The sequence below is a fragment of the Suricata suricatta genome, chromosome 2, assembly GCF_006229205.1.
Source record: "Suricata suricatta isolate VVHF042 chromosome 2, meerkat_22Aug2017_6uvM2_HiC, whole genome shotgun sequence".
In the NCBI taxonomy this organism is placed as follows: Eukaryota; Metazoa; Chordata; class Mammalia; order Carnivora; family Herpestidae; genus Suricata; species Suricata suricatta.
The window spans coordinates 62,382,610-62,410,221 of record NC_043701.1 but is presented as its reverse complement, the minus strand read 5'-3'; the positions used below and the strand labels follow the sequence as shown (position 1 = coordinate 62,410,221).

Genomic DNA, 27,612 nt, shown 5'->3' with positions numbered 1-27,612 from the left:
GAGCACTGAGCAAGAAGGTCAGCTCGTGCCGAGCACATAACTTGCTCCTTTCATGCTCACTCAGCCAGAAAGGAAAATGTTAGAGTTGGAGGCACCCATGGAAATCACCCCTCATGGAAGGTAAGAGAAACCCAAGACCTGAGACATTCAGCAAGTAGCTCAAGCTCACAGAGCTGGCTGTAGGGACATCAGGACTTCTGGCCTCTAAAACCAGAGCTCTTTGTAGGGGCCTTCACTTTATGCAGAGGCCTCTCTCTGCCTTGTGTAGGTAAGATAGTCTTGCAAAGTGCCCCTACTTCCTGGATTCTCTTTGTGTATTAACAACACAAAATAGCCCACTATATATATACACACACTGATAGATTATATATCTTTAGACATGTATGTATCATATACATTATACATATTCATAGATGACCCTGGAATACTTAAAGGCTATTCTAAAGGCCCAAATACATTTACTGAAGAGCTTAGACAAGCCACTCCCTTTATTTTAAACCTGTTTATTACAGAATAGTAATAACTGAAGGGGTGGAGGAAAGCCAGAAATTCTTAGCGTGAGAAAGGGGGAGACGTATCATTTACAAAGCACACTCAATATTATTACTGCTTTGATTTTTTTTTTTAGGCACAACATGTAATGTGCTTTGAGATGTAACAGTAAAAAGAGGGCGCTGCGACATTACGTTCGTCAAAAGGGAGTCCGGCTTAAATAAAAAGATTGGGAAATAACCATTCTGGAATCCACAGCATATCATAGCTTTGGAGATCATCTCGTCCAACACCCCATGTAAAGATAAGGAAACTTCCATACAGAGAGGTTAAGTAACTGGGTCTAAGGTCAGCAGGTGCTGCTGCGTCCCTGAGGGAGTGGGCATGCGGACTTTATCTGTTGTACATCCACGGAACCTGCACAGAGGGGTCTAGGGTTCACTGTTGACCTACTGAAGGGAATTTTGAGACCAAGGATGTAAAGCTACAGAAGAAAAGCAAGTTCCCAGACGCAAACAAAGAGTATTCTTGGAGAAAGAGACACTAAACCTGAGAGTTTAAGTACCAAGCATTTCCTTGGGGCAGGACCCCAACAGCCCCCACACTGGGCTGCCCTTGGCTCCAGCCCCTGCTTGTGTGAATCTCGGGAGACCCAGTCTGGCCCTCTCTGCCAGGGGGACACGCTGTCAGGTTGCAGGAGCGATTCCTCAAGCCCCCGCTCCTCCCTTCTTTTGGTCACCTGCAGAGGCCACTGAGAGGCTGGGCACATGGCTCCCGTGTGCCTTCTAAGGGGCTGCAGGGTGTCTCTCACTTGGTCTGCCGAGAAGGAGCGTTTCCGGAGGGCAGTGGCTCCTAAGAGCTCCCCTGGGAGCAGAGGCAGAGCCGCAGGAAGAGTTTACCCAGCGCCCTGGCCTAAAGCCGGCACAGGGCCAGCCCCGCGGGAGCCATCGCGGGGCGCGGGGGTCCACTTACCGCAGTGCGCCTGGAAAACCTGCGGCTTGACGGCCTGATTGCAGGCGCCGCACACTACGAGATAGAAGTCGTCATGTGCCGGATAATGGCCAAATAAGTGCATATCTGTGGGGGAAATGAAAACAGGGTTTTTTGAAAAAGCAATTAAGTCTCAGAAGGTGTACAGTTTCCTGTTGCAATTTCCTCCAGGGCAGCTTTTCAAACGAGACGCACAGAAAAGGTGAGGGTCTTTGGGGAAGACAACAAGGTTTGTCCTGAGCGGCTCCAGGTGCCCGCGGGAGCTGCGGCTTCACGGACTCCCTGCTCATCTTAGCCCAGGGGACGAACCACGATAACCCGCGGTGTTAGAGGTGCTCGAGGCGGCCCGAGTCCCATGCTGCGGGGCGTTCCCTCCTCCAGAGCCAGGGTCTGAGTGTGAGCCGGCACCCAATGGGGTGCTAGTTATTTTAGGATGGGGGGCTCCCCCAGAGCCATTCCTGCTGAAGCAGAGGCCACTTGGGTGAGCTGGGGGTTGGGAAGGAGGCCTGAAGGAGCACTTGTCTGTGTTTCCCCATCACCTTTGACCCCAAGGCCAAAGGAAGCCTCAAAACAAGTGGCTCACTTGCTGCCATCATTAACTGTTACTCATCTGACCGATATCTACCAAGGGCCTAAGCGTGCCAGGCACTGTGGCACGGGACAGGGTGGCTGATGACCACCAGAGAGGCCCTGCTGTCCTGGAGTTTATGTGGCAGAAGGGAGAAACGTTAAGCAGATAATAACACAGTCATCATTTGGTCATAACTGAGGGACGAAAATGTATAGAGGAGTCCCATGAGCATGTGGGCCCAATCTGGTCAGAGGCATTGCAGAGGCTTCCCTGAGGAGGGAGTATTTGCCTTGAGACCTCAGGATGGGGTCTAAAGGATCAGAGGAGGGGTGTGGGGGGGTGTGGAGTCCCGGGCCATCAAGGCAGGAAGCACCGGGTGTCCAAGGAACCTCTCAGCTGGAAAGGGCAAGGGTGAGAGCCCAGAAGCTGTAAGCCTTGTGGACCAAGTAAGGATTTTGAACCTTATTTTAAAAACAAGGGAAAAGGGGCACCTGGGTGGCTCAGTTGATTGAGCGTCCAGCTTTGCCTCAGGTCATGATCTCACTCGTGAATTCGTGCCCCATGTCAGGCTCTGTGCTGATAACTCAGGGCCTGGAGCCTACCTCTGATTCTGTCTCCCTCTCTCTCTGACCTTCTCCTGCTCAAGTTCTGTCTCTCTCTCTCTCTCTCTGTCTCTCTCTCAAAAATAAATAATAAAACATTTAAAAAATTAAAATAAAAAAATAAAAAATAAGAAAGGAAGCTGGGCACCTGGGTGGCTCGGTCGGTTAAGTGTTGTACTTTGGCTCAGGTCATCATGATCTCATGGTTCGTGGGTTCGAGCCCCACAACAGGCTCTGTGCTGACAGCCTAGAGCCTAGAGCCTCCTTCAGAGTCTGTGTCTCCCTCTCTCTCTGCCCTTCCCCCACTTACCCTGTCTCTCAAAAAATAAACATTAAAATTTTTTTTGAAAAGGGAAGCTACTGAAGGTTTTTAAAAATTATTTCTTTAATGTTTATTTATTTTTGAGAGAGAAAGAGAGAGACAGAGTGTGAGCAGGAGAGAAGGAGACAGAGAGGGAGGCACAGAATCCGAAGCAGGTTCCAGGCTTCAAGGTGTCAGCACTGATCCCAATGCGGGGCTTGAACTCATGGACTGTGAGATCATGACCTGAGCTGAAGTCAGACACTTAACTGACTGAGCCACTCAGGCACCCCATGAAGGGTTGTTTTTTTTTGTTTTTTGCTTTTTTTTGAGAGAGAGAGCGAGCGAGCTTGAGTGAGGAAGGCGCACAGGAAAAGAGAATCCTAAGCAGGCTTCAGCCTTGATGCTTAGCACAAAGCTTGACATGGGACTCAATCTCACAACCCTGGGATCGTGACCTGAGTTGTGACCTGAAATCAAGAGCTGGATGCTTCACTGACTGAGCCACCCAGACGCCCCAGCTACTGAAGGTTTTTTAAGCAAAGAAGTGACATGATTAGCTATTCAATGTTAAAAAATCAGTTATGTGGCCTAAGAGACATGAATGCACGTGTCCACACAAAAACTTGAACACACATGTTCATAGTAGCATTATTCATAACAGCCCAAGGTGGAAACAACCCAGATATCCATCAACTTGTGAATGGATTAAGAAAATTTATTATAACCAGATAATGGAATACTATTCAGCCATGAAAAGGAATGGAATACTGACACCTGCTACAACAAGATGTTATACTGAGTGAAAGAAGCCAGACACAAACAGCCACATATTAAATGGTTCCATTTGTCCAGATCAGACAAACTTTTTGGAGGCAAAAATTAAATTTGTGCCTGCCTTGGGCTGGGGGGCCTGCAGGGGGTTGGGGGTGCTGCTAAGGGGTGCAGGGTTTCCTTTTGGGGTGACAAAAGTGTTCTAAGATTGACAGTGGGGATGGCTGTACAGTCTTGTGAATACACTACAAACCACTGGCTCGGACACCTTCAATGGGGGAATTGTGCAGCATGTGAATAACAGTTGTCCAAAAAGAAAAAAATGAAATAAAGTTAGTTAGTTACTTAGGTTCTGCAGAAACATGGTCACATCTCCTCATGCGCCACAGGGTGCAAACAGACCCTGGGGACACCTGGGCTCACCTCTTCTTAGCCCACCAGCTCTAGAAGCACTCTAGAATCACAGAGCAGAAGTCTCAGAACCAGCTGTGGGATGGCTCTAGAATCATGGAGGGCAGGGGGCTCAGAACCACTGACATGGTTGATGGAGGAATGAAGAGACAGTGTACACACAAGTATGCTTTCTGTCACAAACCTCCTGACCTTCCTCTCCCCACTCCCGAAGCCCCCGTTTTCTAGATTCAACCTGTTGTCTTTAACACAGAGCGGCAAATGCACCACGGTGCCTCCAGCTGCAGAGCTGGGTCACCGGGAAGAGCTGGGTTCCTCCTGATGTGGGGACGGCTCATTTATAACCCAGCAAACGCCTTCACAGAGGCACCCTCAGCTCTGTTCTCAGAGCAGCCCTGCGGTTCAGGGAGCAGTGGAATCAACACATTTGTCACTCGGCAAGGAGCAGAATCCCACACTGCCCTGGAGGAGGCGTGTGGCTGCAAGGGTGACAACGGCGGTTGCCGCAGGTGCCTGAGGACCCACTGGCCTCCGCCGCAGTGGCAGGGTGGGGGCTGGGGACGCAGGCCTCTGAACTTCTTACTTATCAGTGGCTCTGGGCGTGGCCCACTATTTCCCCTTTTCAAGACTCGCCTCTATTTCCACTTCTAACTAAGATTTGCTACCAGAGGGGAATGTTATTAGTCAGTGCCTGGTGGGTGGGAGGGCTGTGGAAAGAGAGGCAGAGAGAACCCAACTGTGACAAGCGTCCTGAAGCATGAGAAGGCCCGTGCTGGGTCCACCAAATGTGTCCTGGGTCCCTGGCTCAGGCACCACGGCGTGGAGCGGACCGCTGTGCTGCTGGTCTTTCACTTGGTTCTACTCTTTATTATAGGTTATTTTTCATAACATAGGTCCTTTTTTTGAAATAACAAAAGGAATCCATCGATCCATGTTCTTTGAAGATACATTTGAAAAATGCAAAAAAGCTAGAAGAAATTAAAAAAAAACCCATCACTGGCAACCATTATGAGCACTTTGCATCTCATTTAGATTTAGTTACATTTTAGGTCTAGGTACACGTGAAACCAGGAGCTGGAGAGGGCTGAGACATACTTATTTACTCAACAAGCACTTACTGACGTGCCTTATAGCCTGTGCAATAGATCAGGCTATAAAGGAACAGAAGATATTAATTAAAAAAAAAAAAACCAGTGGTGCCTGGGTGGCTCAGTCAGTTAAAGCTTTAGACTCAGGATCTCAGGGTTCATGAATTTGGGCCCTCCATTGGACTCTGCTCTGACAGCTCAGGGCCTGCTTGGGATCCTCTCTCTTCCTCTCTCTCTGCTCCCCTGATCACGCTCTTTCTTTCAAAATAAATAAACTAAAAAAAAAAACCATGATTCTTAAAAACAACAGGCGCACCTGGGTGGTTCAGTCAGTTAAGCGTCTGACTTTGGCTCAGGCCATGATCTCACAGTCTGTGGGTTCCAGTCCCACATCTGGCTCTGTGCTGACAGCTCAGAGCCTGGAGCCTGCTTCTGATTCTGTGTCTCCTGCTCTCTCTGCCCCTCCCCCACTCACTCTCTGTCTCTCAAAATAATATAAAGACATAAAAAAAATTTCAACAACGACAACAATAGCAAGCATCAACAAACATTTCTTGAGAGCCTACATTGTCCGGGAAACTGTGCTGGGTTCCGGTCAGGCAGGCTGACATTGCAGGAGGGGGGAGCCTGTCTCTGTCCCTGTTGTCAGGGACCTCTATTTCTTCTGTAGTCCTTCAGAGATCTGCAGAGCCCCCACCCCCAAGGTACACACACTCAGGTCACAAGTTAGGCTAGCCAGTGACAGGCTGGCAGTGTGTGCGTGTGTGTGTGTGTGTGTGCGCGCGCGCGCACGCTCCCCTCCAGGCCCTCCACTCCACTGACACCCTTGGTTTCCTCTAGGGCAGTTTCAACCTTGCATGTGTCTCCTGAGAGTGTGTCTCCCGTGGAAAGTGAGTGTGTCTCCCCTGCTTGCCTGCCTGATTATTCCTCAGTTGGCTGACCTTGGACTTGCCTCTCCAGGCCCAGGGTCAGAAAGCCTGGCAGGTGGGGAGCAAGATGAGGGCACTTGGCCTCTCTGAAGACCACCGTCTCATGCGGCCAGGCCATCACGGTCCATGTGCTGTTTGCTTGTGGATGAAGGAGGAAGGATAGGCAGAACTGAAAACTACTATGCCCGGCACATGTTAGGTATTCTATTAATCAATTCCCTCTCTCACTCAACTCACTGCCCCAAGAACATACTCAGCGCGCAGTTTAATATGATGGCAGTGTGTGCTGAGGTGGCCTTGTATCAGCATCTCTCTCCCCACCTTGTTCAGTGGTATCATGGTGGTAGCCTGAAATCAGCCATCGTGGGAGTATTTACACCAGGGAAAGGGGCAAAGCCTACATATCAGGTCTGGTCTTCTCTTCTGGAGAGTGGGTTTTTAAGCTTTTATGAGAGCACCACTGAACAGAAATGAGAAAACAGGGAAAAGTGAAACCGCCTGCAGTAACACCACCCACCACTGTTGACACGTTAACATGGAAACTTCTAGACTTTCTGATGTGGTAACTTTATCTTAGTTAATCTTCATAATTAATCTAGAAAGTTGCCATCATTCTCCACATTCCAAGCAAGGAAACAAAGATAGTTTGCTTGAGATCCCAGGGCGGTGATTTGAAAGGGTGGGATGAGATGCCGGGACTCTGACTCTAAAAGGCAATGCTCCCCCCTTAGCAAAAGGCTACTTTTTTCATTCGTAGAGCAAAATCCCATTACACAGATGAAGAAACCAGTTTGGAAGGGTTGCCTGAATGACTAACGGGCTGTCCCAAGGCTTGGAGGGGGTCCCTGGCACGAGCACAGGCCTGGGGTCAGAAGGAGGGATTAGAGTACCGTGCTCCTTGCTGGGCGACCACACGGAAGGTGCCCAACTTTTCTCAGGGTCAGTTTCCTCCATGAATGGGGCTTAGAGTCCATGGGGTTGCTGTGATGGCTCATTAAAGCCTGTGTTTTCTTCCATCAGGGATTTGGGAGAGAGTGTGGAGAAAACCATAACCAAGGTCATCCCTCCTATCTTCCAGAACTAACCAGCTCTCTCTCTGGGAGAGTCTTTGCTCCAGGCAACACACCCTTTGCCTCTCCCTCAGGATCACTCACAGTAGACCTCCTGAAGCCTGGTGGTCCCTCTGACCCACAGAATTTGCACATGTGTGTGGACCGATGAAGCCTGAAAGCTTTTAGGAAGGCTCTCTCTGTGTGGCTGTGGCTGGATTCCAGGAAAACATGTTCACGAAAATGATGAGACCTTGTGCAGTTTCAAACACAGTTCAACCATCTCACAAACACAGAAAGGTAAATCTTTCCATTTCCCCCATTTTGCTCCTGCAAATAGATCAACTGTAGGTCACACAGGGAGCTACCACCACCATGACACTGTTACAGAGATGGCCATAGTCATACTCCTGCCTGAAAACAGGTGAGGAGGAAGCAAGCTTCATTAACTCCATTTTGCAGATGGGAGAAGCAGAGGTACACTTACTTCTAGGTCAGTATACACTGACCTCAACCCACCATACACTTTATCTATCTATCTATCTATCTATCTATCTATCTATCTATCTATCTATCTACTCACCTATCTACCTATTCATTCATTCATTCATTCATCCATTCATCCACCCATTTATCTATCCATATACCCAGCCATCTATCCATCCATCATCTCTCATTGGAACATGTACATTATACTCTGATATGTTCTGTTCTACTCATTTCTTTTGGTTTTCCTCTATTCTAGTTCATTAAAATTTTTTTTTCATGTTTATTTATTTTTGAAAGAGAGACAGCACAAGCAGGGGAGGGACAGAGAGAGGGAGGGAGACATAGAATCCGAAGCAGGCTCCAGACTCTGAGCTGTCAGCACAGAGCCTGATGTGGGATTTGAACCCACAAACGATGAGATCATGACCTAAGCCGAAATTGGACACTTAACCAACTGAGCCACCCAGGCACCCCGTATTCTAGTTCATTTAAAAAATGCCCATTCAGTTTCCAAATTTCAGGACTCTTTAATAGGTCACAACTCAAAGTCTGAAAAACATTTCTCAAGGCAATCCAGTGAGTCAGGGGCTGAGTTGAGCCTGAGAGTTAACTGAGGATTTATAGAGGTCTGAGTTCTTCCTTGGGGGTCATCTGGGAATCTGAAGCCCTGAACTGAATCATTAGTGCCAATTTTATGCTGGAGACCCCCTGTACCAGCTCACAGGAGTTGACTGCATCCTCCTATTTCAGCATTCAACGAGGCATGTTGGTAGGTTAAATCAGCCACGGTAGGAATATTTACACTGTGTGAGTCTGTGTCTACTATAATCTAGGGCTTCTTCTCTTGGAGGGCTGTTGTTTGAACATCTGCCAGCACACCACTGATCACTGACCTGCACCCATTCTGGCATCACCCTTCCCTGCATCAATTTCCCTAATTACAAAAATGCAGAAAATGCTATTCATCATCGACCACAGTAGGATGCAGAAAGTCTTTTTTTTAATTTTTTAAAACATTTTATTAATTTTTGAGAGACAGAGAGAGACAGTGTGATCAGGGGAGGGTCAGAGAGAGAGAAAGGGAGACGCAGAATCCGAAGCGGGCTAAAGGCTCCGAGCTGTCAGCACAGAGCCTGCTGTGGGGCTTGAACCTATGAACCATGAGATCTTGACCTGAACCCAAGCCGGATGCTTAACTGACTGAGCCACCCAGGCGCCCTGGATGCAGAAAGTCTTGTGTGAACTTGGGAGTAAATCATTATATTAACATAAAATTATGGTTGGGGTACTGATCATTAACCCAAGAACTTACGCACAACAGAGCCAGGTAAACGTGTTGATTGCTTTCTGTATCATCAGATCAGCACACTGAGCTCGAACTTGCCCATGGTCTGGTGCAGAGGAGGGAGTGGGGGTTGGTGGTGGTGGGGTCGTGCGGGGAGAGAATTAAGTTACTGGAGTTCTTCCCAATGTCTGTCGACTTAATGATCACTTATTAAGTGTTATTCACAGAAGTTACTCACAGATCAGGCTCATGGTATTAACTTAATGCTGCTTATAAATTTATCACACGCAGGTTACTCTCAGTGCCCCTATTGAAAGCAACCACTCCTTGTCTGACCTTTGCTAAAATTCTCATTTGTGGCAGGGTTGACTATCAATTGCATTCATGCTATCAACAGAGGCCAGCATACTTGGCATGCTTTTGCACAGTCCCTGGGGTTCCCACAGCCTCACCTTCTCTAAATGCACCCCACCCCCAGACAGTGGAGGAAGGAAGGGGACAGAGCCGAGCTATGATGGAAGGAGAAACAAAGTTCAGGACAGCAGAGTGGTTTCTATGAAAGTGAAACAGTAACTCTGAGGTCCTGGTGTAGTTGCTTAACTGTCTCTTAAGTCAATACTTAAAAGAAATTGGCCGGATGGGGTGTAGCACTTTATTCAAGATATATAGTTTTGTTTTCCCCAAAAAAGTTTTTAAAATTTATTTTTGAGAGTAAGAAAAAGCAAGTGGGGGAGGGGCGGGGGGGGTGCAGAGGATCCGAAGTGGACTTGGGGTTCAGACCATGAGATCATGACCTGGGCCGAAGTCAAAGTCAGACACTGACTGAGCCACCCAGGCACCCTGTCAAGATACACAGCTTTTTGAGGGGAACAGTTTTGACATGCAAAGCCATGTGCCTCTATGCACTTTTGCTGTATCCAGTCTTCACGCTTGGAAAATGGCTGCAGTTAAGGAAAAGGCAGGGTGACATCTCCAATCCCCCGTGTGTACAGGATATGTTTCTAAGATGGGAAGACAGCTGGTTTGGCGGATTTGGATCAAACTAGATGCTGTGCGCCTTTGAATTTGCCCCTGGACACCTTCCAGAGCCTGAGACTTTGACATTATGAAGCAACAACTGGTGAGAGCTCAGAAGATGAAAAAGTTAAGAAGGCGTGAGTAAGGGCTGATGTCTTCCCTCGGCAAGAGCGGAGCGCAGGCTGAACAGAGAAACTGCAAGAGGCAGGCTGGCTTTGAAGGCAGCGGAACAGCTTATCAGCAATCAGTGATACCTATGCTCTCAAGAGAAAATCCCACAGCAGGGGAATAGGAAGACAGCAAAACAGACAACTCAGAATTTCAGTTTCCTCAAAAAAAAAAAAAGCCGCAGAAATTGTCCTTCAGTTTCCCCAGAAGTCTTGTCCAGGGTTGTGAAATCACCCCAGTGGCTACTGGAACTATAAAATGTCCAGGGAGCAATCACTGTGATGCTCTAGTATAACAACAGTTTCATATCATTTAAAAATTATGCTTCCCTTTTCACTGACTCCAAAAAACTCCTGTTACTGAAAAACACTGAGCCTCTATACATGTAATTCTCACACACCAAGCCCTTTCCAGGAAGGTAATGGTGAGCCTGGCCTGAAATGGGAGCCTGTGCCTGTGGGAGGTACCTGGCCACAGAGACCTCGAGCAGAGCTGACAGTGTGACAGCCTGTAATGGGCGATGGCTGGAGAGCCAGGTGCCACCCGACTTCCTTGGAAAACTGTCAAAAAGATGAGCGGGCAGCTGGTGGTGGCTGTGATCTGTGGGTTTCCACTTACATAAACTCAAACCAGGGAAATGATGGGAGAGAACAGTCACTGTGGTTCAAAGACACACATGACTGCCTCCAAGCAGATTCAGATCAGGACACAGAAAGGCACCTACAAGAATGACGCGTGCCACTTCTCACACTGGGAGAGGCTGGTCCTGAGAGCTTTCCTCTCCCCCATTAATCTTAATACGCTCATTACACAGTTTTTATTAATTCGTCTTTTCTCTCTGCTGGTGGAGTTTTGAGCTGCATTTTAATCACTCATGTCAAAGGAAAGCTTGAGGGGATATACAAAAACGTTTCTCCTTTGCTCTGACAGCGTGATTCTATTTGTTCCCCAACTCCAAAATCTCCTTAAATTCAGAAATCAAAACAGCGTGGGGTCTTCAAAGCAATGACCTCAGACCCAATACCTCCCACTTTCCAGGGCAGAATGCTGTTGAATTCCCCTCTAGGAAAATGTGCGCGCGCACACACACACACACACACACGCACGCACGCACGCACACACACACACACACATACACAAAAGTGGTCACTTTCTGTCTTTCAGATCTCTGAAAACCCAGGGCCTGACTGTGAGAGCTTCAAAAACAATGAAATCTGGAACCGGAAACGGCAACAGGAGGACTAGAAAGCAAGCAGCAGCGGTGAGCTTCTCGGCGTCACCGAGGGCAGGCGGGCAAGCATGTGCAGGCAGCAGGCACAGAGCCTTTCTTCTCAGACAGACTAGGACTAAGGGGGCCCCCCGCCTCTTCTTGCTGCATCTGGGCTGGAAGGAGCCCCCTTGCAATGCTGCAGCCGGGAGCCGGGCCTGGTAGCAGGTGGATGCTCCTGTTAGGCTGCGTGAACCGTCTCCAACCCAACCTACCCATGAGCCCCAGCCAACCAACACGGCCATGGCCATGGCCACGGCCACTTGAGACAGCCTAATCCGTTCCTCCTAAGAATGGCCTTTACACACAAGCGTTCATGCTGTATGGAGGCGGAGGCTGGGGAGGGGGGGCTGCTCCCTGGGCCTCGGGCCAGCGCCTCTCAGCAGATCTTCTTCTGGCTTCTCCTCAGACCCAGCAGCCCCCCCTTCTTCAGCACAAGGAAGGAAGGGCAATGGGACACAGCTGGACCCAAGAGGTGACTGTACTCCAGGGCTTAGAACAAAACCTGCGAGATGTGGACCTGGTAAAATGCGTCGCACCAGAGCCGGGCCCCAGAGTCAGGCACCCTAGAATTCAAACCCTGACTGCCATTTGACATGACAACCCCGTCTAAACTGTTTCCCCATCTGGATCTAAAGGACTTATTTGTGAAGGCCACACAGTAAGGATATAAAAGAAACAATATATTATCTATGGCTGCCTTCCTGTCTCTCCGATTCCCCTGCCCCCTCCTCTGGGAAGCCTTCTCTGCCCCACCCAAAGGCGAGATAGAGTCCACCAGCCTCCCTTCCGGTGTGCCCTCCACGATGTGACCACAGCTCCCAGGTTGTACCAGGGCACTTGCTTTACACCACTCTCTCCAGACTGTAATCTCCTGGAGGACAGGACTTGGGACTCAGTGCCCTTTCTATGTCTACGACCTACCAGTCTGGCACATGGTAGCTGCTTAATAAATGCCAATTAGTTAATGAGGCTGAAGTTTCTAAGAAATCAATTTACTTTCCATGCTCTTCCAGGGGAAGTTGTACATGATAACAAATTGCCCCAATACCCACGCTGCTATCTAAGATTATGAGGTCAATAACTATGCCTATTTGTTCGATCTTAGAGGTCGTTGGGAGATACGTGCTGTCTGAATTTAGGGAGGAGGCAAGCACCACGTGGGCCATTGTAGTGAAGAAGTGGTTAATTCCTATCCCCCTGGGTGCCGGATTCAGGAAGGCTCCATCCTTCCTCATCTGGCAAACATGGCTATTCCCATTCTATTCCCAGTGATGGCGCCATCAGAACCAGTCTTTGGGGTGTGCTTAGGGTTGTTTTCTGGATGCTCCCCCTGGTATCACTTTCCATTTCCTCATCCTGAAGCTGTAAGGTGTCTTGTACATCAAGACAGTGAGTGATCCAGGGCCTGGAAGATCGAGACTTCCCCCAGTCCTTCTGGCGTCAGCTCTGTCCTGTCTGACACTGGACCAACACAGCAGACAGGCTCAGCCCAGGGCACGATAAGCGCCCTGAGTCCAACCTGGCAGAGGATTTACCAGTCAGCAGGAACCCTGGTAGCTGAGAAAATCATTTTGCCTATGCGTGGCTTAAGCCTCAATGCCAATAATGCATCCCTAAAAATGTTCCCAAGCATATAAACCCAGTCCTGACTCCCTTCCCAGCAGCTGCAGAGACACCCAGGCTCCTTCCCACCCAATCACACAGATCCTTGTCCACCATTCCAGCCAGGTCAGCCAACGGCTTCTGGCCGCTCAGGACAGATGAAGAACATGTAACCCCACTTTGGCAGCTCGTGGAGTCCTGATAAGGGTCCTGGCTAAAGCTTTGTGTATAGCAATCTTGGGTTCAGAGATCAGCTACATGGACAGGACAGCCTGCAACCCGCCTCACTACATCAGCCCAAGTGCCCTGCGCCCAACGAGAGAAAAGTTCTGTTGAGAGGACAAGGGTGGGTGTAGCATGTTCAACCAAAGGCCTCTTATGTAAAAATTGTATAGTTCACTATGACTCAACTAGAGAGAGAAGCATCAGCCTATTGGGGGAAATTCTAGTCCCTTCCTCTGGCTTTAGGTGAGTAGAGGGGCCTGTGAATGCTGTGGAAGAGCTGCAAGTCATCACCAGCCTCCCTTCCCTCTCAGGTGTTCCCACCTGGGTCATTTAGATGTTAAAAAAATTTTTTTTCTATGTTTTTTATTTATTTTTGAGAGACAGAGACAATGTAAGCAGGGGAGGGTCATAGAGAGAGGGAGGTACAGAATCAGAAGCAGGCTCCAGGCTCTGAGCTAGCTGTCAGCACAGAGTCTGACGCGGGGCTGGAACCCACGAACCGTGAGATCATGACCTGAGCCGAAGCCGGATGCTTAACTGACTGAGCCACCCAGGCGCTCCTCATTTAGATGTTTAAATGTTCACCTAAATCTTTATGCTCACATTCCTGTCAATGTGAGGACTACAGTAGAGATAACAGTTGTTTTCATAAAATTCGGAGGCCTCCTTGGGCATTTTTTCTCAATTCTTCTTCAGTAGGTCTTGCTCTACTTCTTTGTTTGGACTAGGCTTTTCCTACCTTGAGCCTCCCTCAGGATAGGAATTTAAGAGCTGTTCTATGTGAGGCCTGTTTCCAATTCATTCTGGAGTGACTTCTTCCACCTCTGTTCTGAGGCCTCTCTTGAGTCCACGCAGGGTCCCCTGGCACAGTCTGTGACACCTTTGTCCACCCCCCACCCAAGAGAGAGCTTTGAGAGGTGAAGGTAAGCACCATATTTCAAGGAAGAGAACAGTGTGTTTGGGGACAAGAAGGTGATGATGCCTTTCCTTACAAGACAGGTTATGGTTGAAAATAATTTCCAGACTGAACAGAGCACTGCTATCAAGAACTACTTAAAAGGTCAAGGGGAAATCAATGGACAAATCTCCTTTGGTGGCTTTTCATATAGTACAGTCTACCTTCTTGTTGTGGCAATCTGACTGAGTCTGGAGGATGAACTGACTGGTCCCTAATTCCTTTCTGGCTCTTCAGTTATGATGACTGGTCCAGCAGGGAGTATGTCAGGAGAAGAATAGTGCAGGAGGTGGGCAGGAGGGGACAACACATTCATGTTATAAAGGAAATCCCTAGAAAGGGAAATAAGGCACAAAATCTAAGTGGCTTATTCTTAAGAGGAGTTAGTGAGGGCCATCTGTCTGTCTGTCTGTCTTTATCTAATTTACCCTACCTTTCTCATCAACCATCTGTCTATATCCATCAATCATCTATCTTGATATATCGATCATATCTACTCTACCTACCTACTCATCCACCTTCTATGTCTATCATTTCTTTTTTCTTTTTTGCTTTCTGTCATCTATCATTTCTCTCTCCCTTCTTCTATCTTAGGAAGCATTATTTGAGCAATTTGGTTTTGAGGTGGACTTAATTCAGTCTCAGCCTATTTCATTGCTATACCAAATGCTACAATTTTGGGTGAGAAGGGTAAGCTGGCTTTAATAAAAATAAATAAAAATTAGAAAAAGAAGAAAACAAGATAACACGAAACTTAGGGAACACCAAAAGAGTAGCAGTTAGTTTCAAGGGCTGCATTAGAAACTACACGAAAGCATAGACCAAGCCTCAGGAACAGTTTCATTTTCCCTACCCCAGCATGATTCCATTCACACAGTAGGAGTCAGAATCAAAGTTCTCTTCATAGGCAACTAAATTCAGCCTTTTCACTGAACCCTGAATAGATGTTAGGCTTAAAACAGGCTGCTCTGAGGCACATTGGAGGACTTGATGTCTGCCATCTTGCTTCTTGAGAGTTGCATGCCAAGAGGCTTTCATTCCATCTTGATGAAAATGAGATCAAGAGCCCCAGGCAAAGGAATGGGATGCCGTTGGAGTACCCAGCTGTCTGTGGGGCTCAAGCCATGCCATATTGAGGGCTTTCATAGCCCTGCTAAGATCAGGACTAGTAAGTAAGTGGAATGTCTCATAGGTCTTCCATTGCTGTGCAGAGATTTTAATTTAGAAATGGACTGGAGGGGCTAGGCACAGAGATGCTCTGCTATTCCAGCACAGCAATTTGGGAGGTTTCTTGGATGACATGTTGCTGGAAACTGCTGAAAGCAGAGTGCCGGAAGAAGCCCTCCAGTAGTGCCTCATGAATGCCGAAAATGTGACATTTTAAAGACACTAGAAGGTGCCTTTGTGACTGTATCATGGCAGTCTTCAGCTATCAAATTATTGTTACTGATGCCATCCAGAACATGCAATGGAGACCATAGAGTCAAGAAAATGCCCACCTCAGAAAATGCCCCCATCATTTCAGACATGCTAACCCCTGTTCCACAATGAGGAGTAACATCAGTGTGTTTGCAGATTCACAGATCCATGAGACAAATGGCTGGGAATGAAGGGGAGCCCTAGGGCCTGGTGATCCTGATGAGTCCTCTGGCAGTGGTAAGCTCATTCCTATTCAGAGAGGTCTAATGATAAGAGACCCCGGATCCTGTGGCACTTGTCAGTGGCTCTGAGTGCAAAGCAGAGCTGGCTCTGGCTGTAACCGGCAAAAAGACGGTGGCATTTTTTTCCCCAGAGGGCCATTTGTCAAGGCTATGGAGCCCCACATGCGCCCTTTAAGACTCCAGTGATCACCCAAACAATGCTGCCAAGCTCAGAGGAAAATGTGCCATTTGGCTCTGTCATGAGAAGCATCCACTTGGCATAGCCAGAGGACAGTGGCAAGAACAGCGTAATGTCCCTGAAAATCAGTGTTCAAAGCACTCAAGCCATCAGGACAGCCTGACTGCAAGAGGCTGTGGACAGATATCCCAAGGCAGCCCCCTAGAAACAGGGTGCTTACCAGAGTGGGGGGGGGGCAGAGCCCCTCCAGCTCCACCTGCTGTGGCATCGAAGTATAGAAAGGTACTTTTGCTCTAAGAGAACAGAAAGGAGCATCTCATCACACACAGGATCCCCAAACCAGCCACACACGGATGGGCTGGTGCTTAAAGCCAGCAGCCTTCTGAGCAGAGACCCAGAAAGAAAAAATCCACCATAGAGAGGATTAGAGAAAGCTGTTTTAAGGTACTAATGGAAAATGAGATCGATCAGCTGAAGAAGAAAAATCACGATGTCTTCCATCACAAATCAAGCATGAAGCTAGTTATGTGCCTGAGGAGAAAGGGGAGACTCCTAGTGGGGTTCGTGAGCCTCTGGGATCTGGCGCTGCCCCTGCGTCCTGCATTCAGCTTCCACCATTTCGCCCTCGCCTGGAGCCCTTCCTCTGCCCCTCCCTCCACACTCGCTGCGGTCCTGCACATCCTTTCAGGGCAGCGTCAGCGCAACCTCCTTCAGGGAGCCTTCCAGACACAGCTAGCCCTTTCTCAGTATGTATCGCATTTATTGCCACACTTAGCCCTCTGTACCTGGCGTTTATAGAGAGCTGGATAGGCCTATCTTCCCCATTCGTACACTGATGTTTTGCATATGGACTCAGGCATATAACAGTCAAAAATCGACGTTGCTGGACACATGCTCAAATGCTAACAGAGCACCAATGCGACAAAGCTGCCTTACTTTAGACTACGGAAGCACCTGGGGGACTTCGCTGGGACAGCTGTCGGGTAGTACACGTTGAGCGACAAATTCCTACTCTGCCTCTAGCTGGTTGTGTAACGCTGGCAAGCCACGGAGCCTCTTCTGGAAAAGTCGTCACAGCTTCCCCATAAGGTTGTTGGGAGGATTGAAGGAGAGAACTTACACCGGTGTCAGTGTCTTACAGGCACTCAATTAAATGCCCATGACATTGCATGGAACTCTAGCGTGAACTAGCTAAACCCAAAGCCCCTACCCTCAGAGGAACACTAGTTCACAGAGGCAGTGCGGTGTCATGCTTAGAATGTGGGCTCTGGAGTCAGATGTCTGGATTTGAGTCCTTGGGAAATTTCTCTGGGCCTCGGGTTCCTCATCCACAAAATGGGAAGGATAATAATAGGGCAGTTGTCAGGATGAGATGGAAGTAACACACTTTGATGTCTGGTGCTTGCAAAGCTCCCAATAAATGGTAGCTATTATTATGATTTGGAATCTGATTTTGCATGGTGGGACTTCAAGAAAACAATCCTGGGGCTCCTGGGTGACTCAGCTGGTTAAATATCTGACTTCGGCCCAGGCCATGATCTCACTGTTTACGGGTTCGAGCCCCACATCAGGCTCTGTGCTGACAGCTCAGATTCTGGAGCCCGCTTCAGCTTCTGTCTTTCCCCATCTCTCTGCTCCTCTTTTGCTCTCTCTCTCTCTCTCTCAAAAATAAACATTAAAAAAAAAAAAAACCAATCCTGTTTCACTGCAGGAAAACAGTGAATGTGGAGAATGAAATCATTACACTAAAAGCCACCAGACCTTGAACTTTTAGTCATCAATGCCACAGGGTGAGTAATCAGTAGATGAGGGTTTCTCAAAGTGTAAATACTACCTGCAATTTGGTAGTGGCACATCGCTGCCTGGACCCTATCCCAGGACTGTGGAATGAGATTCTCTGGAGGTGAAGTCCAGGAGGATAGACTTTTAACCAGCTCCTCAAGGGATGTGATAACCCCTAAACTTGTCCAATCACTATTGTATACTGGAAACTACTAACATGGAGACATCCAGTGTGACACACAAGCATTAGTTTCGCAATATGGAACCTCTCATGGGTTCAGAGACTCTGTTAGCCCAAGGGAAGGCGTGTTCTGTGTGTGCAGGGGTGCCACTGTGCGTACCCCTGCATGTGGGTTTGTAGGCCCTTTGTAAATGCTTTGGATCTATGGGTTAGAGGGTCAGTGATGTGCTGGGGCTAACCTGACGGTGAGCCTTTCTTCCCAACTCTATTTGGCGGCTTCACATTGGCTCTTTGAAATTCGCTGCAGTGGGTGCACCTATGCCTCGAAAATCAGCAAACGATACATCCAGGGCTCTTAAATTTGTTTGGAGGGCCAGTATACTAGCATTCCACCGGTTCTCTTCCATAAGAAAGTTCTCTTCTAAAACCCAAACTCTATGGAACGTGGTCCTGGGCACCATATTTAGGTCCTTGGATGGTTTGGGGCCATTTAAAACCTGGTTTCTGAAAACCTACCTGCTAGATGGTGCTAATGATAATGGTGTTCTGGTGTTTAAGTCCCCATGGTGTGGCTCAGGAGAAAACCTCCCTTGTGCTCTGTGTTCACATCCTAAACTCCAGCATGGAGCTGGCTGTCTGGCAAGCTGCAGCGTTGATACCCAAATGGAAGAGAGTAGGACGTGGATGCTTCAGGGCCAACCCCTCATTGCCACTAGAAAAGCGACCCGTTCATAGCTGCAGGAAACTGATCTGTAAGGCCCAGGCAGGGCAGAGGCCCCACGGTAAATCCCCCTCTCAGCCCAGGGGGTGGAAGGTTCAGGGGCAGGGGTGGTCCAGCTAAGCTTCAGCCCTGATCTCCAGCTTGCTGTTCAGACACCCCCAGCTGCCTTTTAAAAGGTCACCCATTAAGAGCAGCAAGCCATGCAGTTGGCACTGTTTGGGCAGATAGTCTGTGGGAAACACAGACTTTTCCCTTTGAATTCTTCCACTCAGCAGTCAGGTGAGTCAGGGGAAATTCAATCCAATTTCTCAGTAAATCCTCCTATGCTCTGGAAGGACACGGTTTGAAAAATCTATTTTTGTGCTTTTTTTTACTTAAGGTCTGAATGCCTGGGGAAGCTTTCTTACAGTGCCATCAGATGGCCTCTCACTTACCAGGAAAAAAAAAAAAAAAGATCCCACCTTCCTGGAATACGACCAGCCACAGCCAGGTCACATATCCTCTCTTCCTGTCCCTTAGGCCTCCCTAGCGCCACTGCAATCCAAGACCCAGGGTGGGGGTGTTTAGGAAGACACGTTCCCAATGGGACTGCAGCTCTGGGCCCTCAATTCCCTGTGGCAGGAGGCTCCCAATAGCATCCTGCACAGCTTTCCGCTTTCCCCTTCCAAGGCTGTCCAGAGCTCCAGGGTTTTTGTTTTCCTGGTTTAAATGCAAGGTTGCTTTTTTTTTTTTTTAAAGTTTATTTATTTATTTGAGAGAGAGAGAAAGAAAGAGAGCATGGGGAAGGTTAGGGAGAAAGGGAGGGAGATGGAGGGAGAGGCAGGGAGAGAGAGAGAATCCCAAGCAGGTTCCATGCTGTCAGCAAAGAGCCCGACACGGGGCTTGAACTCACGAACCGTGAGATCATTATCTGACCCTGAAACCAAGAGTCAGACGTTTAACCAACTGAGCCACCCAGGTGCCCCTCAATGCTGTTTTTGATACAGACATAAAGCCTATCTCTGTGGGGTTTGTGCCTGCTATTCTAGAGGTTTCCCAGTGTGAATTGTTGGGGGGCAGGGCTGGGTATCTTTGGACAGTCTCACCTTTCGAGAAGGGCTCAACACTCAGATCAGAAGACAAACGTACTCTATGTACTTAGGGGCCTGGGGTCATCTGTATTGGTGAACTTCTACTTCTACCTCAGTGTGAACGCCACCCAGCTGGGACACTGTCCAGCCAACTTCAATGTGGACCCTTAAGGGCTCCAATGCCAGTAAGTGGGTTTTGAGGTGCTGTGGAGGCTGAGAGTGGAAGTACAGGCTGGTCAAAGAGCTCCTCTTCTCTGGCCTTCCCAGGGACTAGGGATGAATGGGGGCCCCTGAGTCCATGGCCCACCACCAGCCCTCACCCCAGTCACCCAGAGCCCATCCATCTGGCCCTGGCTGTTGTGAGAAGGCAGGGCTGGACCATAATCTGGCGCTTTGGGCCTCTGTTCCTAAGTTGTTAACATACGAGACCTCTCTGGGTCCCTAGAGCACCCTTGCCCCTGCCGGTGAAAACAGGTCATGGGACCAGGCCTGTGGGTCCATACTGAGCTGAGCAGCAAAATCTCTCAGGAGCTTTTAAGGCCCAGATTCCTAGCTCCTAGCCATACTAAGTGAATTAGGAATTCTGGGAGTGAGTACCAGGAATCTGTATTTTGGAACAAAGTTTCCCAGGTGATTTTGATGTAGCGTGAATTCAACAGGGCTAGACTCTTCCATAAAAACTTCCCGTAAAAACCTTCCCATGGAAACAGTCTATGATTTTATATACTTTTACCCAGTTATGAACTAAGACAGGGAAGGGAAAGCATGGGGGTGAGAATTATATGCACGATTTGCCTCTCTAGCAAACAGACATGGAGCTTGAGTAGTGTCCTTCTGTGGGCCAGTTGAGTGGCCGCCAGCCAACCACAGAAGGCAGCTCAGTAAGGTGCCACCACAGGTGAGGGATGGATGGTGTCCTTGTTAAGGCTTCAGCACCCCTCTCCCACCCCACATGGACGGGACTCCATCGGTAAGAGGAAGATGAAGAGGGAGAGGGCTGCCCTTAGACACAGCCTGGGTCCAGACACACCCTGGCACTGGACAGGTGTGGCCCAGGAGGCCTTGTGAGGTCCCACAGGCTGCCTCACCCACCTTGATGTGTCAAGAAAAGCTCTTCAAGACATGTGACAGCCATGCCAAGATCAACTCAATCCAGGGAAAGTAAACCCTAACCTCCTGTTGCGAATGGAAGGGAAGGGCTTGGCTGATTATCTCTCAAAAAGCCTGATTAAAGAGGGATTCCTGCGGCTGGTTGTCCAAGGTGCTGGCATGTATGGGTAAGGGGCCAGCACACCCCACCCCATGCCAAGATCAGACTCAGAACAGTTATGTTTGCAGAGAAGACAGAGGTCTGGCTGCAGAGGAATGGAACTTTCCCCCACTTTCCCCTCCCATCCAGAGGAAATCAGCCATGCATTCCAACAAATGAGTAAGGAAGGGGTAGAGTTTCAGGGGCGGCCCTTGAAACCAACTGCATGCTAGCCTGGCATTTCTACCAACACGGATTCCACATGTTCACTGTGGGACAGAGACTGGCCTATGCTACGTCCTTATGGGAAAGATTTATTGATAAAATAATACAGCAAGCAACATCCATCACGGCAGCCAATATTATTGAGTATTTACTCCTTGCTAGGCACCGTGCTAAGCGACTGACATTGATTTTCATTGAATCCCAATAGCCCTGCAGGGGTGACAGCATCCCCATCCTACTGGGGAGGAAGGAGAAGCTCACAGTGGGAAAATCCTGGCTCCCAGTCTCACAGCTTGAGAATGGTGGAGGCATTTATGGTGGAGGTGCTGACTTTTAACTCCCAGGCCATTCTGCATTTCCAAAGAGGATGGCAGGTCAGAGAAAAGGAAATCCGTGGGGAAGTTGACAGGAAGTCCGGGCTCAGTTACAAATGAAGACCTGTAGAGTAGCATTTACCAACTATCCAAGGGCCCAGGAAGTACAGAAGTATATATGGAAGCCCCTGCCCCCAACTAGGGCACAGCTAGGACAACATGCAATGATCGAGCCAGAAGGTATTGACTGGGTGATGGGGTAACTGGTTCAGACACCTAGACAACAGGACAGCCCATGGTGATGCCAGAACTGAGTGGATCTGGTAGAAAAGGCCAAGAGGGTGCAGCAGCGAGCAGTGAACACGGACAGAGGTGGCAAGGGGGGGCCACACATGGTTCCCTGGGCTTGGTAGACACTGGGCACAGGCTGGCAGCTGATGGTACCTGTGCTAAAGAGGCATCTGAAGTGATTCAGTGCAGGAAACAGGAGATTGTCGGGTTCTCACGAGTGCCCTCATGTACTCACTCACCATCTTCATGCGTTCAACGCTTCCTTACCATCACTGACTATATGCGAGGCACTGTGAGCACAGAAACGACTGAGATAATTCCTGCCCTCAAGGAACCCATTGGCCATTAAGGGACATGGGATGGCACTACACTCTGGCACGCGATAAATGGGGTCTGTACAGAGTAGCAAGGAAGGCGAGTCTGTGCAGTGGCAGAGGGCAGGGAAAGCTTGGCCAGGATGGCCCGAAGGTTGGATCCTGGCAGGTGAACAGGAGTACTGGGTAGCCTAGCATGGAGCACCACCCCAGGTAAGGGAACAGCACAGGAGGCAGGTGGCTTGCTCGGGGCACTGCAGGTAGCTAAGGGCAGCAGAGAACGATGACGGCAGGAAGAAGGGAGGAGATGGGGCCAGACAGGTGGGAGACGGGATTTCACAGCATGTGTGTGCAGGAGAGGGGAGCGTGGAGAACAGTGATGGGGGCCCGTTCTGGTGGAAAGGGCAAGAGTGCTGGGACAAGTCCGGAGCTGAGACAGCTGCCGCCTTCTGTGGGGAGGGTGGGGAAGTCTGGCCTGGGGAAGAGGCTATAAAGAAGAAGAGGAGAGAGGACCCAAGACACAGGCGGCATAGACCCACTGCGGGAAATGATTTAGAAATACCTCTTGGCTTGGGTTGCTGGGAAGAGAGGCAGGTGGCTTGGGGACACAGCAGGAGACCAAGAGGTGTTATGGGCTGGATCGTGTCTCCCCAGATTCATATGTTGAAGCCTTAACTCCCGGTGTGATGGGATCTGGGGATACCCTCCCCAGGAACCAACCACACTGACGCTCTGATCCTGAACTTCCAGCCTCCAGAACCAAGAGGCGTGAATTTCTGTGGTTTAAGCCACCCAGTCCCTGGCATTCTATATGGCTGCCTAGGTGAACTAAGACAGATGGGGCAGGTATAGTTGTTTTGCAATCTACGAGTTTGAATAACAGATCTGCAGTTCAAGAGGCAAGCTGAGGCCAGAGAAAGATTAGGACAGTCACGATAACGTAGATGGTCCCTGAGTCAAGAATGTGGTGGGGGTCAGCCTGGGAAAGGACATTGGTAATAACAGTTTGGTAAAGGACGGAAATTGGGAAACACCAACCAGGAAATGACAGGAAGAGGAAAGGGGCGGGTGCAGGAAGCTGAGAAGAAACACCCGGAGGAGGAGTGAGTCACTAGTTGCTGAGGACAACACAAGCAAGGGAGTCTAGTACACAGAGACATCAGGAAAGAAAACACTGCCAAGTGCCCAATGCCTCTGAGAACAAGGAGCAAAGGCTACTTTGGGGACAAAGCAGGTCATGGAAGCCACTGCTAGGGCATATGCAACCAAGAAAGGGTGATCAATTTATTTTGATTTAACAACAGATATCTGAACAGGGTTTTCATCTCCAAGAAGCCAGGAGATCCTCCTCTGTCCTTTTCCAGGGTCTTCGCCTGGCCTCAGGGCCTAAGAGCAATGCAGCCCAGGACTCGAGCAAGCTGTCTGGGCACGGGAGACCCCCAGCACCCTCTCTGCCCAACCTGCCACCATGAGTGTCCCTCAGCAGCCCCCCAGTAACAGCAGACCAAGCACCAGACACCATGCTGCTTCACAAATACCATCTCACTCAGTCTTCTGAAGAACCTTGAGAAGGAAGCTTGTGCAGTGCAGTTTACAGGTGAAAAACTTCCCGGAGAAGTCATGTCACCTGCCTGGAATCTCACGGAGAGTGAATGGGGTATGGAATTTGAATCCTCATTGTCAAACTCCACTGTACTCTCCCACCTCAAGAGAACATTTCCCGTTGCTGTCTTCCTGGAAGGAGCCACCCTGTACTGACCCCCACGCTGCCATACAGGGATCGAATAGGCCATACCTATGATTTGCCACTCCTGGGCAGATATGGCAGAGATGACCCCAATTTGTCCACATATCCATGCCCTTGGGTGTTCCTCACCCACACTGAGTCTGTGCTTGGTCATGTGACTGGTTTTGGCCAACAAGACAGCAGCAAATATGATAGAAACAGAGACGCACAAAGTACTTGTATACTGGGGTGTGTCTGCCCTCCCTTGTTGCTCTTTGGGACGCTGATGTCTCATGTGAAGAAGCCCAGGCTGGCCTCCCGTAGAATGCGATAAGCATTTCTGCAAGGCTGCTCCAGACCAACCAGCCTCCAACCCCCATCCTAGATGATCTAGCCCCCCACTGAGCTGTCCGCCCAGAAGAACCACCCTGATGACCTACAGAATCATGATAAATGATGTTTATTGTCTTAAGAAGCTATCAAATGTTTGGGTGCTTCGTTTTGTAGCAAAAGTTGATTGATACAAGTCCTGAAAGAAAGCCCAGATGAGCTTCTCCTTCCAGCTCTGAAAAGTGGAGGTGACATGTTGGTTCTCTGGTGTCCAAAGGTCCCTTTGGCAATGGAAGCACGGCCCTGAGAATACACCACCACTACCCTTGGCCTGGAGGGTCACTGTGCTCCTAAAGGGAGCGGGAAAAGGAACAGTCTTCTTTGTACCTTCCCTCTGGGGTGCATGGTGGGCCTGCCCCCAGCCAGCAGGCAGCCCCTCGGTGGGTGCCAGGTTATCTGGGGACAAGGTGACAAAGGAGGATGCTTCTGCCATATTGTCCCCAGCCTAGTGTTTTTCCACTGATGAGAAAGGAAGGAGATGATCTCTTTAGTGAGCATTACTGCAAAGGCTTCAAGGCAGCATTTCATCAAAGGGTGCTGGAGGAGTTCTTTCAGGAGGCTCTGCAAAACCCAGCAATCCCCAGCTCTGCTTAGCAAGGAGCCTGCTGCTTCCATTTCCAGAGAAGCATAAAAATGAATGAGTACCCAAGAAAGCTAACCTGATCAGTGGCACTTTGATAAGGTGACAAAATTGCTCCCTCCTCCAGTCCAAACCCACTCTCTGTGGTGAACTATTATGGAGAGGAAGCATTGACTAATTAGAAGCATCTCTAGGACATGAGAAAAATCAGCACCTAAAAATGCCTAAGCAAAGAGAATTCCTTGCTAGGAAGAGAGAAAACAACAACAACAAAATGCTAGAATGTCACTTTCCCCAAGCATATTTAAAAAGGGAGGAGGAGATAAGAATTAATTAGGACAGGAGCTTCTACCCAAGTGACACAAGAAGACACAATTATTTCTGCTGCTTTTATAGACCAAGTGCCCCTTGCAGGTGGGGACAGATGCCTGACGCCACCCGCCATTTTGAAAAATGACTTAGTCGTCGCTAGTTCTAATGAAGCTTGAAATGAAGATGGTTCTTTTGTTTACTCCCCCTGTTTGCAAAGCCTTAGCCGCCCATCAATAACACCAATGTCTGGATTATTTATTTCTCATTGCCCAACCTATGGGGCATAGAAGAATTTTATGGAGCCAAAATGCGTGGCGTTTCTCCTGAGGGAGCGTGGATGCGCCCCTCCAGAACTGCAGAGCATGGCCCTTTGATAATCTGGACTCTGTCAGACAGGACCAACGCCCCAAGGGTCAGAGGCCCCAGTGTTGCTGCCCCTTGCCATTTACTAGCTTTAACTTTGAGAAAATTCAGTAAAATGAAGGGGTTAGTGACTAAAAATATTCCTCTTTCTTTTTTTATTGTGGCAAAACCAAAACGAAATGAAACAAAAGCCTATGAGATCCATCCTCTCAATATAGTTTTAAGAACACAGTACAGTGTTGTTAACTATGCGCACACTCTGTACGGCGGGCCTCTGGAACCTTCTCACCCCGCATAACTGAAACTCTATACCCACAAACAACAACTACAGCAGCAACCACCATGCTAACCTGCTCCCAGGAGGCTGACTACTTTATAGATCCCTTGTATAAATGGACCGTGTGGCATTTGTGGCATTTGCCCTTCTGTGGCTTAATCACTTAGCGGGATGCCCGCAAAGTTCAAACATAAGATAGTCTTACAGTAACACCTACAGGGGACTCACTGCTTGTATGGTAAATAGTTCATAAGTGAACTCATTGAATCCTGCAAACATCCTTTGAGGTGCAATATCATTAGTATTTTTTTGAGGCACAGGGAAGTGAAGTGATGTGCCCAAGCTCAACTTTTATGAACATAACAAAACTGAAGGGTTTCAATTTTACAATTTTTATTTTAGGCACCCATGTTTAATAGAGATACTGTGGTCACTGAGGGGGATGGCAAAAGATGGGGAGGGGGGAATCAGTGGGCTGGGGTGTCTGAGGGGTTCATCTTTGCATAGCTGCAAGTGATCCTTCATGGTAGAAAGCTTGGAGCCAGGGTGGCCTAATTTTGCTTTTGGCTGTACCCCTGCCCCAGGCGCTTCGGAAACAAAAATGAACAAAATCAACAAGAGCCCTGCCTCCTGGAGATTGCATTCTGGTAGGAGTGACAAAGAATATACAACACCAAAGACTTAATCATCCATTTTCTATATAAAAAGTAGCTACTTTTTTGCATGGACCTCAAGTATACTGTAGTATAGAGGTGGAATTTAAGGAAAGGTATTAAGCAGGCTGGATTGTAGCTTACGGGCAAGTAATAAATTATATCATGTATCTTGAAAGTATCATAGATAAGCTGCTATATAACGATTGCCACTTCAGATAGCTGTGAAATTAGGTGATTAACTAGTTGGTACTTAACCTTCTAATTTCTGTATAAGTCTAATTACATGAAATAGAAGTGGGGGTTTTGATTTTTTACTTTGCTTTTCTGTTTGGAGTATCATTGAAACTACTGTATTGTAAATGATGGAAAATAATTGCATATGTTAAAAAAATAAATTGTATAATAAAAAAATAAATAAATACTTCAAATAATGTATAGTATGCAAAAAGGAAAAGTATTCTGGAAAACACACAAGCAAGTGGGGTTTGGGAGCACTGGGTGGGAAGGCTACCTGGAATTTTAGAAAGGGTGGCTTTGAGAAGATGGCATTTGAGAAAAGACTGAAAGAAGGTGAGGGCATCGATCATGAGGTAGAAGAGTATCTAGGGAATCTTCCTCGAGGCAGAGGGGAGAGTTAGTGCAAAGGTCCTGAGGTAGGCAAGCCTAGGATGTATGAGGAAGAGCAGGGAGGCCGGTGTGGTTGGTTGGAGAACAGCACACAAAGGCCAGAGAAGAAGACAATAATGGTATGGGAGGGACCAGCATGAAGATGCCAGTTGTGGCTCTGAGTGACACGACCTGAGGTTTGTATTCTGTAGTACTCTGGGTGATGGTAGCTCAGATCAGGGCATCAGAAATGGAGAAGTGGTTGTGCACTGGACCTAACCCCAAGATGGAGTTGGCAGTGTTTTTTGGCAGACTGGATGTGAGGTGAGAGATGAAGAGGAGAGTCAAAGATGACGCCAAGGATTCCTCCCAGAGCACCTGGAAGAGTGGAGTGGCTATGAGCTGAGAGGGGAAGGCTATCGATGAAGCAAGGTAGGGGTCAAGATATGTAGACACTCTACCCCAACAAAAATGATGTGACCTTATTTGAAAATCAGG

At 48.5% G+C, this 27,612-nt stretch overlaps 1 protein-coding gene across 6 annotated transcripts in view; it reads right to left on the bottom strand.

Annotated features, from left to right (window-relative positions):
- ATXN7L1 (ataxin 7 like 1) overlaps window positions 1–27,612 on the bottom strand; it is a 248,188-nt gene that overhangs the window by 158,112 nt on the left and 62,464 nt on the right. For all 6 annotated transcript variants that reach the window (XM_029927361.1, XM_029927367.1, XM_029927385.1 and 3 more), the window contains one exon: window positions 1,465–1,569. In XM_029927361.1, coding sequence (XP_029783221.1) covers window positions 1,465–1,569 — 105 coding nt within the window. The remainder of the gene's footprint in view (window positions 1–1,464; window positions 1,570–27,612) is intronic.